Source organism: Hemitrygon akajei, chromosome 18, assembly GCF_048418815.1.
Source record: "Hemitrygon akajei chromosome 18, sHemAka1.3, whole genome shotgun sequence".
NCBI lineage: Eukaryota > Metazoa > Chordata > Chondrichthyes > Myliobatiformes > Dasyatidae > Hemitrygon > Hemitrygon akajei.
In genome coordinates, this window is record NC_133141.1 from 10,669,939 (window position 1) to 10,687,595 (window position 17,657).

At 41.7% G+C, this 17,657-nt stretch overlaps 1 protein-coding gene across 1 annotated transcript; it reads left to right on the plus strand.

Annotated features, from left to right (window-relative positions):
- The first annotated feature begins 816 nt into the window (after window positions 1-816).
- LOC140741072 (translational activator of cytochrome c oxidase 1-like) lies at window positions 817-12,181 on the plus strand. The gene is made up of 6 exons (XM_073070766.1): window positions 817-873; window positions 2,603-2,931; window positions 3,261-3,367; window positions 4,389-4,519; window positions 7,709-7,871; window positions 10,472-12,181. Exons 2-6 carry the CDS (start codon window positions 2,625-2,627, stop codon window positions 10,679-10,681), a joined length of 918 nt encoding a protein of 305 aa, XP_072926867.1. The 5' UTR covers window positions 817-873; window positions 2,603-2,624; the 3' UTR covers window positions 10,682-12,181.
- Window positions 12,182-17,657: the final 5,476 nt, after the last annotated feature.

The following is a 17,657-nucleotide window of genomic DNA, read 5'->3' on the forward strand; positions in this document are numbered from 1 at the left end:
AGCACAAACAGAAACACCTGAACGACCTGTCACAGACAGGTTCTTTTAAACCAAATGTGTAGACATATAAGAAACCACAATATCTGCTCTGCAAAATATTGCTGAACTTCCTGTGCCACTGATAAACAATCACTCCTCATCTTCATCTTTTCCTGAAAGCCCAAATCAACCACAGGCAAAGGGAAAGACCATGGAGGGGTGACAGAAAGGGATGCAGATTAAACCATAATCCACAACCCATTTATTTCCCATCCTCTCAAAACTGAAGACCTTACGAATACAGTGCTTCCCAACACTCCACTGATGTTGTCAATATTGGGTGCCCAAGTTTACCTCCTCTTACGTTAACCCAGTAAACCGTTGCTAACTGTAACCTGTGTAGATGTAAAGGTACTTCACCCATTTCTACCAGTAATGCCGAAATCGGGAATGATTTAATAGCACCGCACATAATTTCAGTTGCTTGAGATTTAAGGGGTTTTAAGACCGCTGGTGAGACTGACTCGTAAGCAACACATCCATATTCAAAGATAGAGATAGATCTGATTAAAGCAATATACATTTAAGTGACCGCCTACTTGCACCCCAATCACACTCAACTAAACATCTGAGCACATTAAAGGCTTTTTTTACACTTCTCCAGAATTTTATTTACACGCACATTCCTACTTAGCCTTGTTATCCACATACCTAGAATCTTTACCACTAAATCAAGTGTCACCATACAACTTCGATCGGTACGCTGACGGCTGTGTAACTTAACTTCCCGGTCTTCTGGCGCATGCGTGCGGCGCCAACTCCATGCGCATGCTACGGCTGGAGCCGGAAGTAGATGGCGTTTGAGGCGGATGTCTGTCGGTGCGCCGATGACCGGTGGGTCAATGAGGGGGTGATTGGGCTGTTACCAGGGGGTGCGATAATCGGGCGTTGCCACATCCATTGGCAGCTTGAGGCCGGGGATAGGGAGCTGGAGCTGCAGGCTTGGGCTCTAGGACTGGGAGTTCGGGGTTGGCGAGGGGACGGTGACGATCCCTCCTTGAGTGGAGCAAATATGGGTTCTGGGTGGAAGTTTCTGCTTAGGGGAGCACGGATACTGTGCATTTTAGTAGAAGGAATAAAGACGTAGATTCTAACTGGAGAGAAAATTCAAAAAAAACAGGCGCAAAGAGACTTGGGTGTCCTTTAGCAGGATGCAATGCTAGCATTCATTTCAAGAGGGCTAGAATATAAAAAACAAGGATGTAATGTTGAGACCGTTATAAGGCATCAGTCAGACCTCACTTGGAGTATTGTGAGCAGTTTTGTTCCCCTTATCTAAGAAAAGATGTGCTGGCATTGGAAAGGCTACAGAGGAGGTATACGAGAATTATTCTGGGAATGAAAGGGTTAAAGTATGAGAAGCATTTGATGGTTCTGGGTCTACTCACTGGAATTTAGAAGAATGGTGGGGGGAGGAGATCTCATTGAAACCTATTAAATATTAAAAGACCTAGTTAGAGTGGATGTGGAGAGAATATTTCTTTAAGTGGGGGAGTCTGGGGCCAGAGAACCCTAACCCTAATTACAGTATATGGATATTGAATAGATTAAAAAATCGTGCAAAAAACAAATAATATATAAAAGAGTGAGGTCGTGTTCACTGGTTCAATGTCCATTTAGGAATTGATGGCAGAGGGGAAGAGGCTGTTCTTGAATCGCTGAGTGTGTGCCTTCAGGCTTCTGTACCTCCTCCCTGATGGTAACAGTGAGAAAAGGACATGCCCTGGGTGCTGGAGATCCTTAATAATGGACGCTGCCTTTCTGAGACACCGCTCCCTAAAGATGTCATTGAGTATATTTATAGCGGAGGTTGATAGGTTCTTGATTAATCAGGGTGTCAGAGGTTACAGGGGGTAGGCAGGAAAAGGGGGTTGAGAGGAATAATGAATTAGTCATGATGGAATGGAGGAGCAGAATTAAAGGACTGAATGGCTTAATTTTGCTCTATGTCTTATGGACTGCCTTCATACAAAGCTGTCGACAATTGCATCCTCCAAGTCTTCATTTTCATTTTAACATTCAAGATGATTGTGGATGCCTTAAAATTCTTCATAGTTCCTAACTTGTTGAAGTAATAAAATTGTTTCATTTTCACTCCCAACTGTTTCTGGCATTTCTAAGCTGGAATGCTTGAAACCACAGTGAGCAAAACAGTGTTAAATTGTCTTACTGGTTATTTCTTGCCAGCTATCAGTGACAAACATCACTGATTTTTGAACACAAACACGAGCAACTGACGCTATTTTAAAAATTGATCGCTCTAAGCACAGTTTAATGGCCACACAAGTGGATGGGTCTGATACGAGTTAGAAACTGTTTGGCAATTAACTGTCCAAAATAAATGAAGGGAATCCCAGCTATATTCATGAATCATCCCAAATAAGTGGCTGCCCTGATTAACCAATAGCCCAATTAACCGGTATTAAGGAAAGAAGGAAAGGGCCTAAAGAAGGTGCAAGTGAGGGTGGAATCAGTACCAACTGCAGATGTTTGAAAATATTAGAGTACTGACCTAAAATAATGAGAGTGCTCATCTTCGTTTACTTCATGTCCATTCTTGCAGCTGATCGATAGGATTCGCCACTATGGCTGGAGTTGCCATGTTTCGAAGTGTTTGCTTGTGGAACAAAAGCCACCTCCTGTCGTCACTGTGGAATCGAGGTGATTTAGTGGCAAAGCACAGAGCTCTGTCTCTGGGCCCCATTCCCCTCTGCAACCAGGCGAGCGGCCAGTACAATCTCTTAGTGCCGCATGCTAAGATCCATGCTTCTTCAGCTACCCATGCAGGGCATAACAAGTGGTCAAAGGTGAAACATATCAAAGGGCCAAAAGACACTGCCAAGAGTCAGATGTTCGCCAAGCTTGCAATTATGATTCGCTTTGCTGTGAAAGGTAATGTGGCAACAACTCATGAATTTTCCTTCCATTTTGATCTACTTTAATTTGAGTTTACTTCATTTGCAGGAATTCAATTGATCTTTTTTGATGTTTATACACTGAATTACAATAACACTAGGAAAACTTAATTGGGTTTCTCATGAATATTTGTTAGGTAACATTTTTCAAGTGCAAAGTGATGAAAAGATTTGATTCTACAATTTTGTACTTTTAAGTTTCTATTGTGTAGTATTAACTTACATTTGGTTGAGGAAGAGAGCCACTGTGCAATGTTTGTACTGAAGACCTCAGATTTGGTTTGACATTGGTCTAACATTTTACAGAAGGAGGTCCAAATCCTGAGTTTAACACTCAGCTGGCAAACCTCATTAAGCAGTGCCGAGCCAAGAACATGCCTAAAGCATCTATTGAAGCTGCGATTAAAGGTGCAGTAAGTATTGCGTTGCCAACTCATAACCAATTGAACTTGTGCTGTTAAGAATCTTAAACTAAACTTTCAGTTTCTTGCTCAGTTCTTAAATTTATTGTAATCTACAATTGTATGACAATGACTTAAACGTCAGGTGATTTTTCCTAATCTTATGATACTGTTAAAAAGAATCCTGAGCTTAGAGATGCAGAAATTGGAAAGGTTTCCTGTAGCTGACCACTGTCCAGTTGTACCTGTATCAGTGGCACTAGAATTGCCTTTTTCAGTAATTCTGAAGGTAATGCTTCAGATGTCTTGGTCAAGCACTGTTGAGAGTAATTGTGTTCCATTTTGGGCACCTCAGGGGTGCTGCACAGATTAAATAGTGATATCAGAGGTAAATTAGGAGAATGGGTTGGAAGATCTTGGTTTGTACTTCCTAGAGTTTAGATTACTAAAAGGTAATTATATGTTACAACTCTGGTTAAGCCACAGTTGGAGTCTGGTCATACTTAGAAAATTAATGAGGAGTCTGTTAATTCCACCTTCCTGCATTGATCGATAACCCTACAGGTCACATTTTTCCAGATACCAATTAATGTGATGAGTTTCACTACTGTGACCACCCTTTCATCCAGTGCATTCCAGACTATTACAATTCTCCAACTGAAAGTATTTTTCCTCATTTCTCCTCTAATTCTTCTACCACTTGCTTCAAATCTAAGCTCCTCTGCTTTTTCTCACTCTTCATTAGGCCATTATTTTCTACATTTCAATTTCCCCTTTGCTTCCTCTGTCACAAAGTAAACAGCTCAGTCTGTACAAACTTCCCTCGTAACTGTGCTGTTCCAGCCTGAGCAATATCCTTCTCAATCTCTGCACTCACTTCTACCATGCAAAGCAGCAACCTGAACTACATGCAACAGTAAGAAGGGGGAAGATTGCAGTGACATCCTGTGCCATTTCTGTAGGACACAGGGAATTGTTAATGGTGCCACCATTAGTATTTCAATGGCACCTTTGCCTGTTTCTTACTTGCCAGAAGTCTAAGGCTTCAGTCTATTCGCTGTATGAAGCAAGAGGTCCAGGGGGATCGTCCCTGCTCATTGAAGTCCTCACAGACAACAACAACCGAACTCTTCAGCAACTAAAGAGCATTCTGAGCAAAAATGGGTAAGAACAAAGGATCGGTCTTTTCAGATTTACCTGATGAACCCCAAGTAATGTATGGTGCTGATCGTGTGGCATATTGAGGGTTAATGTTATGGGATAGAGACTTTGTTACTGCACCATCTTCTATATCTGGGCTCCAAGTTTGAAATGAAAAACAATCAGGATGAACAAACTCCTGGACTAGTTCTAATGATTCCTTGGCTTGTCCTACTCATTCTAGAAAGGAATTTTTCAGATTTTTCCTGTTAAGGGTCTTGGGTCTTCACCTGTCTGGGGAGATTGCACAGCTGTTTGTGATGGTACAGGTGAGGTGTTAAGTTGCGATGCTGCCGCCACTGTGAGTGTCGGCAGCCCTTTATTTCTGTATTTTGAGATGAGCATCCCCTCTCTGACAAGGATTCTGTTGTTGTTTGCTGAAGCCACTGGGCTGAGAAGGCAGGAAAGAAGCAACATAGAAACATAGAAAACCTACAGCACAATACAGGCCCTTCAGCCCACAAAGTTGTGCCGAACATGTCCCCACCTTGGAAATTACTCGGCTTACCCATAGCCCTCTATTTTACTAAGCTCCATGTACCTATCCACGAGTCTCTTAAAAGACCCTATCGTATCCACCTCCACCACCGTTGCCGGCAGCCCATTCCACGCACTCACCACTCTCTGAGTAAAAAACTTACCCCTGACATCTCCTCTGTACCTACTCCCCAGCACCTTAAACCTGTGTCCTCACGTGGCAACCATTTCAGCCCTGGGAAAAAGCCTCTGATTATCCACATGATCAATGCCTCTCATCATCTTATACACCTCTATCAGGTCACCTCTCATCCTCTGTTGCTCCAAGGAGAAAAGGCCAAGTTCACTCAACCTATTCTCATAAGGCATGCTCCCCAATCCAGGCAGCATCCTTGTAAATCTCCTCTGCACCCTTTCTATAGTTTCCACATCCTTCCTGTAGTGAGGCGACCAGAATTGAGCACAGTACTCCAAGTGGGGTCTGATCAGGGTCCTGTATAGCTGCAACATTACCTCTTGGCTCCTAAATTCAATTCCACAATTGATGAAGGCCAATACACCGTATGCCTTCTTAACCACAGAGTCAACCTGCGCAGCTGCTTTGATTGTCCTATGGACTCAGACCCCAAGATCCCTCTGATCCTCCACACTGCCAAGAGTCTTACCATTAAACTATATTCTGTATTTATGATGTGTATTTGATTTTTTTCGGGACTTTATATTTTAGAAGTACTTTTCCTGGTTTTGACCATTGTGATGAAGTGAGAAACATTACTAAAGTGTGTTTGCAGTGCTTGGAGGGTGGAGAATTAGTTGCCCAGTTAGGTCAGGTCCATGTGTCATTACTGACCCGACTGTATCTGACCACATTGCTTTAAGTGAGAGAAAACTAATTGATTTCTATTCAATATTCACATTGCACTCAGTTTGACCGCGTACCTAAGCTTGCAGACTGCTGTGTGAATCGTTTCATTCTCTCTCCCTGACATTTCCCTTAACTGTAAGGCTTGCCACAGTCCATCAGTGTTGATTTAAGCCCAGTTACATTTTCTGTGTATTGCTAGGGGGTTTTCAGGGTAAATATAGTCTGGTGATGGCTTAGTGCACATTTAGGCTTGTCATCTGCTGCTGTTAACACCCAGACTATATATATTATGGTCTAGATCACATACTAAGCTGTTCCTGTCCTTGTGAAACTCAACTTGACTTTGTATTCTTGGCCCAATGACACCTGACTATGTGTTCTTGTACAAGTCATACCTGACTCTGTGTCGTTGTACTGGTGACCTCCACCACGTCTCCCACCCCCAATTATGACCATTCAGATAACAGAAAATCACCCTTACTGAATTTGTACATCACTACCCAAAAAAAAAGAGAAAATGGGAAAAATGAGAAAGTCATGTTGGAAATAAAAACAAAATGCAATAGAAATAACAAATTTTGTTATATTTTAGTCACTGGGTGCTGTGGGGCAGTAAGATTTGGATATAATTGCACATTGATTGGGTTGACAGTCACAACTGTCCCTCTCCAGTCTAAGAACAGGTGAATTGACATTGCAGAGTGCAGTGCTGTTGCACTCTTTATCTGCAAGGCATTTTCTCAGGCTCACTGCAATGTGGGGAGCCACAGTAGCCATGATGAACTCCTTAAAGTAATCTCTTGGCCTTTACTCACTTCCTCACTATATCCCATTATACCCCCAAACTCCTCCAAGACCACCTTTCTAATATATACCCTGATCCTTGAATCCCATCCCTTCCCCTGGTATCCCCACTTATCCATATCTTAATCTACAAGCCTTCTGTGTCAGAGAAAATAGATGGATTTAACATTTTGTGTGCTCTTTATCAAGAAACCCTGTTAAAACTGAATCACATGGAAGATTCTCAATAAGATTCACAACTTAAACAACCAAACTCGACCTATTCAAGTCCCTGGTGTTGATCACACCTGAAACCATGACTTAGTGCCCAATGGACCTAACACTGTTTTCACCTTCGTGTTGTCTTCACTGACACTACTCGTGTTTTTACAACAATCAGACCCGAAACAGTTTGTACCATCGTACCAGAGATATGAGTACTTGACCTAATCACACCTGGCACTGGACCATACCTATCACATTTGAAACAATATCTTTGTGCCAGTCTCTCTCAATACTATCTACTGTTATTCTTGACCATTTTGTACTGAGCTCTGGCCCCACCTTAAAGTGTTTTATCTGAGCCTATTACATCAGACACGCTTATCACCTTTTGCCTGTTACTTTAGCATTCTCTTGTGATTGGACCTGACACTATTTGTACACTTGTCCCAGTTACACCTGAAACTGTTCATCACAGCTGACACTGTACAGACTTACCATTACTGAAATATCTTGATCATCAGACCTGACACACTCTCCACATTCTGTACACACATTACACTGTACCCGTTGTGCACACCTAACTCTGCTTGCCACTGCTGACTATCTGAGTCGATAACATTGAACCACACTCGCTCAGAATTTCTGAGTGCTTTGTTCTTCTTCTCAGCCCGAGGAAAAAATGCAAATTGGGTTCCTGCAAGAGAAGTGAGCACAACAAAATGGCATTTTATTCCCAGATGAGTTTTTAAATGTGAGTGTATTAGTTTCTGTTTAAAAGTCATTGTAATGTATTGTTAATGCAGGGGAACAATGAGCGATGGAGCACGCCACTGTTTTGATAAGAAAGGAGTGGTGGTGGTGAATGGTCAGGGCATTCAGCTGGAACGTGCTCTGGAACTGGCAATTGAATCAGGAGCAGAAGATGTTGAACAGGTTGAGGATGAAGAAGATAAAGTCATGCTCAAGGTGAGAACACATTGGCTCTTCTTCCAAAAACAGTTAGGGTCTAATGTGGGAACTGTATGTCAAACTTAAACCAAAATGATCTATGGAAAAGAGTGATGTGCACCATCCTTGATGTCTTTAACCATAACAATGCTAGCTGGAGAGCAAAGCTCTCTATCAAACACTTTCCATTCCAGATTCTCCAAAGGTTACATCTCCTTCCACACTGTTCCAGGAAGAGGTACCACTCAATTTGGGCAGACTGTAATACTCTTTGCACAGTATGCCATCATGTACGTACAACGTAGGTTACAGGAAATGTGTCTGATGCAGGATCTCAACCCTAAATGTCAACCATCCCTTGCCGTCACAGATGCTGCCTGACCCACTGAGTTCCTCCAACTTTTTTTTTGGCTCTGGATGAATTATGATACTCCTCTAAATTAACCTGATGTTTTTTCTTACATGCACCACATAAGAGCCAGCCCAAATCGACACAAGTAATCTTTTTGTATTTTGGTTATTATGATCCATTATTCTCCTTGTGAAATTACTGCAATTGGGGGAAAATTGGTGACAATTTTATAATTCCAATCTCCCAAGAATCGAATGGTGTAGGTTACTATTAATTTAACGAAAATTAAAAGTCACATTGAACACAACAAACTGCATTGTACGCTAACAAATGCTTTTGAAGTATTGTGACTGTTTTTGAGGAAGAAAGCAGCAGCCAAATTATGCATTTGGTTCCAGTGAGTATACGGCCAAGTTATATTTCTTAGTATTCATTCATGAGATGTGGGCATCAGTGGCAAGGCACATGTTCACTTCTCACCCCTGACTGATTCACCTTTGTGAATCATTAAAGGCAATGGTGATGCATCTCAGGGTGCCAATGTTGGGCAAAATAGTATACTTGCTTGCAATTGATGGCCACATTTACATGGACAGCCTCCTCTGTGCTGGATATAGACATTGGCAAGCATTTATGCTATGTTGCAAGTGGTGGTAGGATCATAAGTTTGTTACCCTTGTCCATTTTGAAGGCAGAGGTTCTGGCATGACTAGCCAAAAGAGTATAGTATATTTTGTAGTTGGTGGGTTCCTCAAATTGCACTCATGTAGGCTAGTGGAGTGTAATCCATCACATTCTGGCTTGCTTTGAAGATGCTGAAAAGGCTTTGTGACGTAGGGAGGAGCAACACCAAGCCTTAACCTGTTATCATAATTATACGTCAAGTACAAGAGGATTTCTAGTTAGTTGTGACACCCTCTGCCTCCCTCAACCAGCTGGGATATAGTTGGTACATGACCCAGCATGAGGAAACCATTGAATATCACATGGGGATAGGGAGTGAGCAAGCAACATTCATACTACAAACATGCCAGCCAGTTTTGTTGGAGATGGTCACTACCTGGCTTAAATGTTGCTTGCTGCTTACTAGCCCATGGCTGAATATTTCCAAGGTCTTGCTGCATGCTTCATTTGCTGAGAAGCTAAAAATGGATCTCAGCAATTATCAGTGAATATCAATGAAGCAGCTGAAAACTGACTGGGCCAGAGTCATTGATGAATCCTATATTCATCACTGACCATATTCAGGAGGAGGCTTATTTGTTCATGTTTAACCCAATGCCTATAAACTTTGAGGGCTAGATTTAACATTAACTGTGAAATCCATTACAAAAGTGCTCTTACCTCTGATGCATCCTTACCAAGATAAGACTTGAAATACGATTATGATGAGAGAGTAGCTAAGCTGAATGGTTTCTTAATCAGTCCCTGGGATTGCCTTTCTAACTTAGACAATAGACATTGCCAGTTTGACTGTAATGGAGTGACATTGCTGTGTCCAATATTATTGCCAAGTTGGAGCTGATTGGACTGTCCAACTAAACTGATGTATTTCCATATAGTAGTTTTGGTAAAACTGAATGGGTTACTGAGCCTTTCCAGAGAACAGCAGGAACCAAACAATTCTGGTGTCACACTTTCATTGAGACATTTTAAAAAATCACAGTTTATCTGATAAACTGAATTTAAATTACCCAGCACCCACGGTGGTATTTGAACATGTCTCTGAATTGGTGGTTCAGACCTCAAGTGTTGGTTTAAGAATAATCAAACCATCAAAAATCCCATTGTTTTCTGGATTGAATGATACATATTGGCTAAGACACTGGAAAACTACCTTCTATCTATAATTACTGTTGTGGGTTTTCCACATTTACTTCAGCAAGCACAGGGCCAGAAGGTTTTTAAACAGTTTTTAACAAATCTCTGAATATTGGCCCTGGGTCAGCCAATTGTCATAGTCTCAAACTTGTTTTGAAAGTGTTCCCATGGTTCCGAATTTGGTGTAATTCTCCTTTGAGAACTACATTTGCAGTGATCAAATGGAACCAGAATGAAATACTATATGGTCAAATGAAGAACAGTTAATTTACCAATGATGCATCATTTTTTATAAAGTGCAGGTTGTATTAGTAATTACAATATTAGCAAGGTAGGAAAAAAACTAGGGAGCATAGGGATGAAAATTAGTTTTTATCTTTGGATAAAGTAAAAACAAAGTACAGATGCCATTTGTAATCCACATTTTTAAAAATTTATTTTTCAGTTTATTTGTGACTTGTCCTCATTGCGAGAGGTACGAGAGAGGTTGGATGCACTGGGACTGCTAAGCATTAATTCTGGACCTGAGTTTATCGCCACCACAACTGTTCAGCTCACGGATAGAGATTTGGAGACAGCATTTTGCTTGATTGAACTGATTGATGAGAATCAGGACGTTATTAAAGTATATGACAACATAAGGTTGCAAAGTTAACTGAACAGAAGAGGGCTTTCTGTATATTCTGATACAATACCAAATGCAACTGAACACAAGTTTGTACTGAGACTGTACAAGATCACTTCAAAGTTTCCAGTGTAGTACTCTCTACATTGCCAACAATTTAGCTTCAAAACAAGAATATGCTGCAGCTGTGAAGTTGCAGTTGTGTAACTAATGGTAGTTACTAAATGTGCATCTTTATCCATTGGTTTTCATCCTCTCATAGAACAGTACAGCACAGAACAGGCCACTCATCCCATGATGTTGTGCCAACCTTTTAACCTATTTCAAGATCAACCTAACCCTTCCTTCTTTCATAGCTCTCCATTTCTCTTTTATCCATGTATCTATCTAAGGGTGTCTTAGATGTCCCTAATGTATTTGCCTTTACCCTATCCCTGGCAGAGTGTTCCATTTATCTTCTACTCTGTGTAAACCAACCTACCTCTGACATTCCCCCTATTCGTCCCTCCAACTTAAAATAATACCTGCTCGTATTAGCCAATTCCACATTAGGAAAAAGTCTCTAGCTGTCCACTCTATCTTTGTCTCTTATCATCTTGTATACCTTTATCAAGTCAACTGTCGCCTCCTTTTCTCCAAAGAGAAAAGCCCTAGCTCGATCACCCTATCCTCATAAGATATGCTTTCTAATCTGGGCAGCATCTTGGTAAATCTCCTCTGCACCCTCTCTAAAGCTTCCATATCCTTCCTATTATGAGACAATCAGATCTGAACTTAATATTCCAACTTCTCTTGAAGATTTCTGTGGTACAGTATCACAAGCACCATTTGCTCAGCAGCCTCTCTTTCCTTTTGCTATTTTCCATGTATGTGTGACAGGTGACACAGCCTAGTCCAATACTGTACTCAGGATTAGTTTTTTGTGTGTTCATCAGAGGGGATAAATCCTGGTGACCATTGAGGTGATTGTTGCACTGGAGTCCTCATCTGGTGATAAAGAAGGGTCAATGACTTGCTCATAGCTAGCTCTTCACAAGAAGGAGGAAATCAGCCATATTTTTAACATTCTGAAATATTTAATCAACTTTGAAATGTTTTTGTGGATTTTGTGCATGACCTGAACTCTTTGCTAACAATAATAAATATGTCACTTATTGGGATTATTTCAGGCATCAGGCCCCAGTAGATGTGATGCAGAGTTCTTTCTGAAATCCCCCAATTAAATAACAGAACAGAAACTAAGCACAGTGGATTCCAGTAAACTGGGACACAAAGGGACCAGTACATTTTGCCCCAATTAAGTGACTGTCCCAATTAGCCGAAGTTTCACAGAAATAGTTAAAAAGGTATTTTAAAAAAAGACAGTAACAAATTATGTATTTAAATTAAATTCACAACAAATTAGAGCATTACCAATACTACCGCAGTACCATAAAATTGTGTATTAGTTCCTAATACTTATCGATGGAGGAATTCATCCGCATTGCATTCTTTTGACTGTAAATGAATAAAATCTGCAGATACCCAGTGCAGATGGTGGACTGCCTTCATATAATGCTATCATTGTAACATTCAAGATGATTGTCGATACCTTCTAATTTTTCATAGTTCCTAATTGTTGAAGTAGTGAAATCGTTTCATTTTCACTCCCAGTTGTTTCCGGCATCTCCAAGCCTGAATGCTTGAAACTGCAGTGAACAAAACAGTTTTGAATTGTCTTACTGTTCATTTCTCACCAACTATCACTGACAAAAATCACTGTTTTTTGAACACAAACACATGGCAACTGATGCTATTGCACAGTGTAGCATTTAACAACCACACAAGTGTGCACGACTAACTCTAGTTAGAACCTGTTCTGCAACAGTCTTCTGTCCCAATCAAGTGGCATAGTGTCCCAAATAAAGGGAATCCCAGCTATTTTCTCAATTAGTTTTTGTTCTTCAAGAGTTGTCCCAAATAAGCGGCTCCCCTAATTAACCAATGGCCCAGTTAACTGCAGTCCACTATAATACCAATGTTTGTCTTTATTTTGTAAGATGTAACTGAGTAGGTAGCACTTTTATTCCTGCCTTGACCTCAGACTAACAGTGTGCTGCTTCTATCAACAGGCCTGTCCATGAAATGGTATCTAGGTTCCATCAATTTCTGCAGGGTGGTAAGAGGAGAAAATAGGAAATAGAATTGGTATTTGCTTTCATGTATTAATCAAATTTCAGGATGTGGGCAGTCTGAGATGAAAATGTATTGCCCTTGAGAGAAGTGGTGGCAAGTTACCTAAGACCATTGTAGTCCTGTGCAGGGGTCTCACAGGATTTCAAGTCGAGACTTGACTTGATATAGGACCAATGTTATAATTCCAGTCAAGATGATGGTGAGGAATGGTGTTCCTGGTGGTAGAAGTTTGTGAAGGGCCTGGGCAAATACCTACTGTCTTTTGTAGGTAGTACACACTGCATTGAATATGGAAGGAATGAATGTTTAGATGGTAGATGAGGTACCAGTTAAATATGGTCTTAGATGATGTTTGTTTTCTTGAGACTTGCTGGAGCTGCACTCATCCAAGCTAGTAAAGTTCCATCACATTCCTGGATTGTGCCTTATAGATGGGGGAAAGGCATTGGCATGAGCCATTATGAATGTCAAGGTAGTGTATCAGTTATTACAGCTCAGGGCTTTTGACGTGGGAGTTTTATCCTGGCATCCTCTGTAAGGAGGTTGTACATCCTCCCTGTGACCATGTGGGTCTCCTCCCACAGTACAAAGACGTACCAGTTAGTAGGTTAATTGGTCATCATAAATTGTCCCATGATCAGGCTAGGGTTAAATCAGGGGTTGCTGGGCAGTGTGTCCCGAAAGGGCCTTTTCCACAAAGTATCTCAATTAAATAAATGGCACCAGGATGTCTAGCCGCGGTCCTGTTCCTGTAACTATATATTTATTTGACTCCAGGTTAAGTTTTGGGTCGGTAGTAGCCCCTAGGACCAGGAGTTCCCGACCTGGAATCCGCAGACCCTTTGTTTAATGGTATTGATTCATTTCATAAAAAAGGTTGTGAACCCCTGCCCTAGGATAATGATATTCGTGGGGTGTGGGGGGGGTGTTGGGAATGATAGTGCCATTAATGTCTCGACTTGGTGGTTAGAGATTGTCATTGGCTAGCGTTTTGTGGCCTGAATGTTACTTACTGATTATCACTTCAAACCATTAGCCTACCATGATACCAATCTAAACTACGGTAATCCCATCTGTCTGCACGTGGTCCATATTGTCCCAGTCCCTGCCTGTAAATGCCTCTTAAGCATACTGTCATAGCTGCTTCCATCATCTTCACTGGCAGCATATTCCAGGTACCTACTAAAAAAACTTGCCTCATACATCTCCATTAAACTTCCCCCTCTCACCTTAAATCTATATCTATCATCTAATGTACTTTTATTACGTCACTCCCTCAGTCTCTGGCACAGTGAAAGCAATTCAAGTTTGTCCATCTTGCCTTGCTACAACCAGTGAAGGCAAATATGCTATATGCTACCTTTACTATCCTATCCACTTGTGTTGCCACGTTCAGGGACCTGCACCCCAAGATCCCTCTAAACATCAATGCTCCTAAGGCCCCTGCCATTATGTACTTTCCTCTTGCATTTGACCTCCCGAACTGCAACACCTCACACTTGTCCAAACCATAAGACAGAGAAGTAGGCCATTCGGCCCATCAAGCCAGCTCTGCCATTCAATCATGGGCTGATCCAATTCTTCCAGTCATCCCCACTCCCCTGCTTTCACCCCATACCCTTTGATGCCCTGGCTAATCAAGAACCTATCTATCTCTGCCTTAAATGCACCCAATGACTTGGCCTCCAGAGCCGCTCGTGGCAACAAATTCCACAGATTTACCACCCTCTGACTAAAGTAATCTCTCCACATCTCTGTTCTAAATGGACGTCCTTCAATCCTGAAGTCGTGCCCTCTTGTCCTAGACTCCCCTACCATGGGAAATTACTTTGCCATATCTAATCTGTTCAGGCCTTTTAACATTCAGAATGTTTCTATGAGATCCCCCCCTCATTCTCCTGAACTCCAGGGAATACAACCCAAGAGCTGCCAGACGTTCCTCATACAATAACCCTTTCATTCCTGGAATCATTTTCGTGAATCTTCTCTGAACTCTCTCCAATGTCAGTATATCCTTTCTAAAATAAGGAGTCCAAAACTGCACACAATACTCGGGTAAGTGTGGTCTCTCGAGTGCCTTATAGAGTCTCAGCATCACAACCCTGCTCTTATATTCTATACCTCTCGAAATAAATGCCAACATTGCATTTGCCTTCTTCACAACTGACTCAACCTGGAGGTTAACCTCTTTGTATCATTGAGAAATTTAGCCACAAATCCATGAATCCCATAGTCCAAATCATTGACATACATCGTAAAAAGCAGCAGTCCCAACACCGACCCCTGTGGAACTCCACTGGTAACCGACAGCCAGCCAGGTAGGATCCCTTTATTCCCACTCTCTGTTTTCTGCCGATCAGCCAGTGCTCCACCCGTGCTAGTAACTCCCCTGTAATTCCATGGGATTTTATCTTGCTAAGCAGCCTCATGTGTGGCACCTTGTCAAAGGCCTTCTGAAAATCCAAGTACACCACATCTACTGTATCTCCTTTGTCTACCCTGCTTGTAATTTTCTCAAAGAATTGCATAAGGTTTGTCAGGCAGGATTTTCCTTTCAGGAAACCATGCTGGCTTTGGCCTATCTTGTCATGTGTCTCCAGGTACTCCGTCATCTCATCCCTAACAATCGATTCCAACAACTTCCCAACCACTGATGTCAGGCTAACAGGTCTATAGTTTCCTTTCTGCTGCTTCCCACCCTTCTTAAATAGCAGAGTAACATTTGCAATTTTCCAGTCATCCAGTACAATGCCAGAATCTATCAATTCTTGAAAGATCATTGTTAATGCCTCCGCAATCTCTCCAGCTACTTCCTTCAAAAACCGAGGGTTTTGTCCAGGAGATTTATCCACCCTCAGACCATTAAGCTTCCTGAGCACCTCTCAGTCATAATTTTCACTGCACATAATTCACTTCCTTGATACTCTTGAATGTCCGGTATACTGCAGATGTATTCCTGTGAAGATTGATGCAAAAATCCACATTCAGTTCCTCTGCCATCTCTGCATCTCTCATTACAATATCTCCAGCGTCATTTTGTATTGGTCCTATATCTACCCTCGACTCTCTTTTACCCTTAATGTACTTAAAAAAGCTTTTAGTAGAGCTAATAGGACTTGATGTTTCAATCCCTATGATAAGTCGGCACTCTCAATGTTGGCAGTGGGCTTGGAGTGGTGACAAGGAGGGTAGGTACCTCATCGAGATCATCAGGTAGACACCCTCCTTCTTTGACATTTTGTTGATAAGCCCACAACGTCTCCTGAGGGCTCATCGGTGCTACCTGGCATCCCAGATACCACCCCTCCCCCTCAGTTCCATACCCTCCTGTCTTCATCTTGCAGCCCAGTTGTTGTCTTTTAATCCAAATCCAATTACTGCTTTCTTCTGCTGCATTTGACCAGGACTTGATTGCTTGCTGGAGTATCTTCTTCAATAGACTGGTCTTAGATGTAGCCACAAATCCCCTGCATCCCACTTCTACAGGGAAAATCTTGGTCTTCCAGCCATTCTGGGCAGCTTTAGTTGCCAGTTCAGAGTACTTGATCTTTTTCCTCTCATAAGCTTCTTCAACACCTTCTTCCCATGGTACTGTCAATTCCACAACATATGCCACTTTGGCTGTTCTTTGATATCAGTTGCCAGCTTCCTTTCATAATTTATCTTTTCCTTCCTAATAACCTTCTTAGTTTCCTTTTGCAAGGTTTTATAAGTTTCCCAATCATTTATCTTTTCAGAGGATTGGCCTTGGCTTCCTTGTCTTTTACTTTGGCTCTGACTTCACTTGTCAGCCACGGTAGTGTACTTCTTCCATTTGAAAATTTCTTTTAATTTGGAATATATCTGTCTTGCACTTCCCTCATTTTTTGCAAAAACTCCAGCTATTGCTGCTCTGCTGTCCTTCCTGCTAGTGTCCCTTTCCAATCAACCTTCGCCAGTTCCCCTCTCATGCCATTGTAATTTTCTTTGTTCCACTGAAATACTGACACATTGGAATTTAGTTTCTCCTCCTCAAATTTCAAAGTGAACTCAATCATATTGTGATCACTGTCTCCTCGAGGTTCCTTAACCTAAAGTTCTCGATCATTGCACAACACCCAGTCCAGCACAGCCAATCCCCTAGTTGGCTCAACAACAAGCTGTTCTAAAAAGCCATCCCTTAGACATTCTACAAATTCTCTGTCTTGAGGTCCAGTACTGACCTGGTTTTCCCAATCCACTTTCATGTTAAAATTCCCAATGATTATCATGACATTGCCTTTCTGACAAGCCTTTTCTATCTCCTGCTGTAATTTGTAATCCACATCCCAGCTGCTGTTTGCAGGCCTGTATACAACTGCCATTAGGGTCCTTTTACCCTTGCCGTTCCTTAAATCAGCCCATACAGACTCTACACCTTCTGATCCTATGTCACCCCTTTCTAATGATTTAATATTATTTCTTAAACACAGGACCACACCACCCCCTCTGCCTACTAACCTATCTTTCCAATACACAGTATATCCTTGGACGTTCTGCTCCCAATGGCAGCCATTCTTTAGCCAAGTTTCAGAGATGGCCGCAACGTAATACTTGCCAATCTGTAACTGAATTTCAAGATCATCCGTTTTAATTCTTATGCTGCATGCATTCAAATATAACATTTTCAGTCCAGTACGTGTTTCTCACTGTTTTATCTGCACCACACCTCTGTTGCCCTGTAACTCATCCCACTGGCTGTGATTATGCCTCACCTCCTGCCTGTCCTTTCTATCATCTCTGTTGCACGCTATCTTTGATTTATTTCTGTTTTCCCCTTCCTCAGCCCCATCACTCCAGTTCCCATACCTGC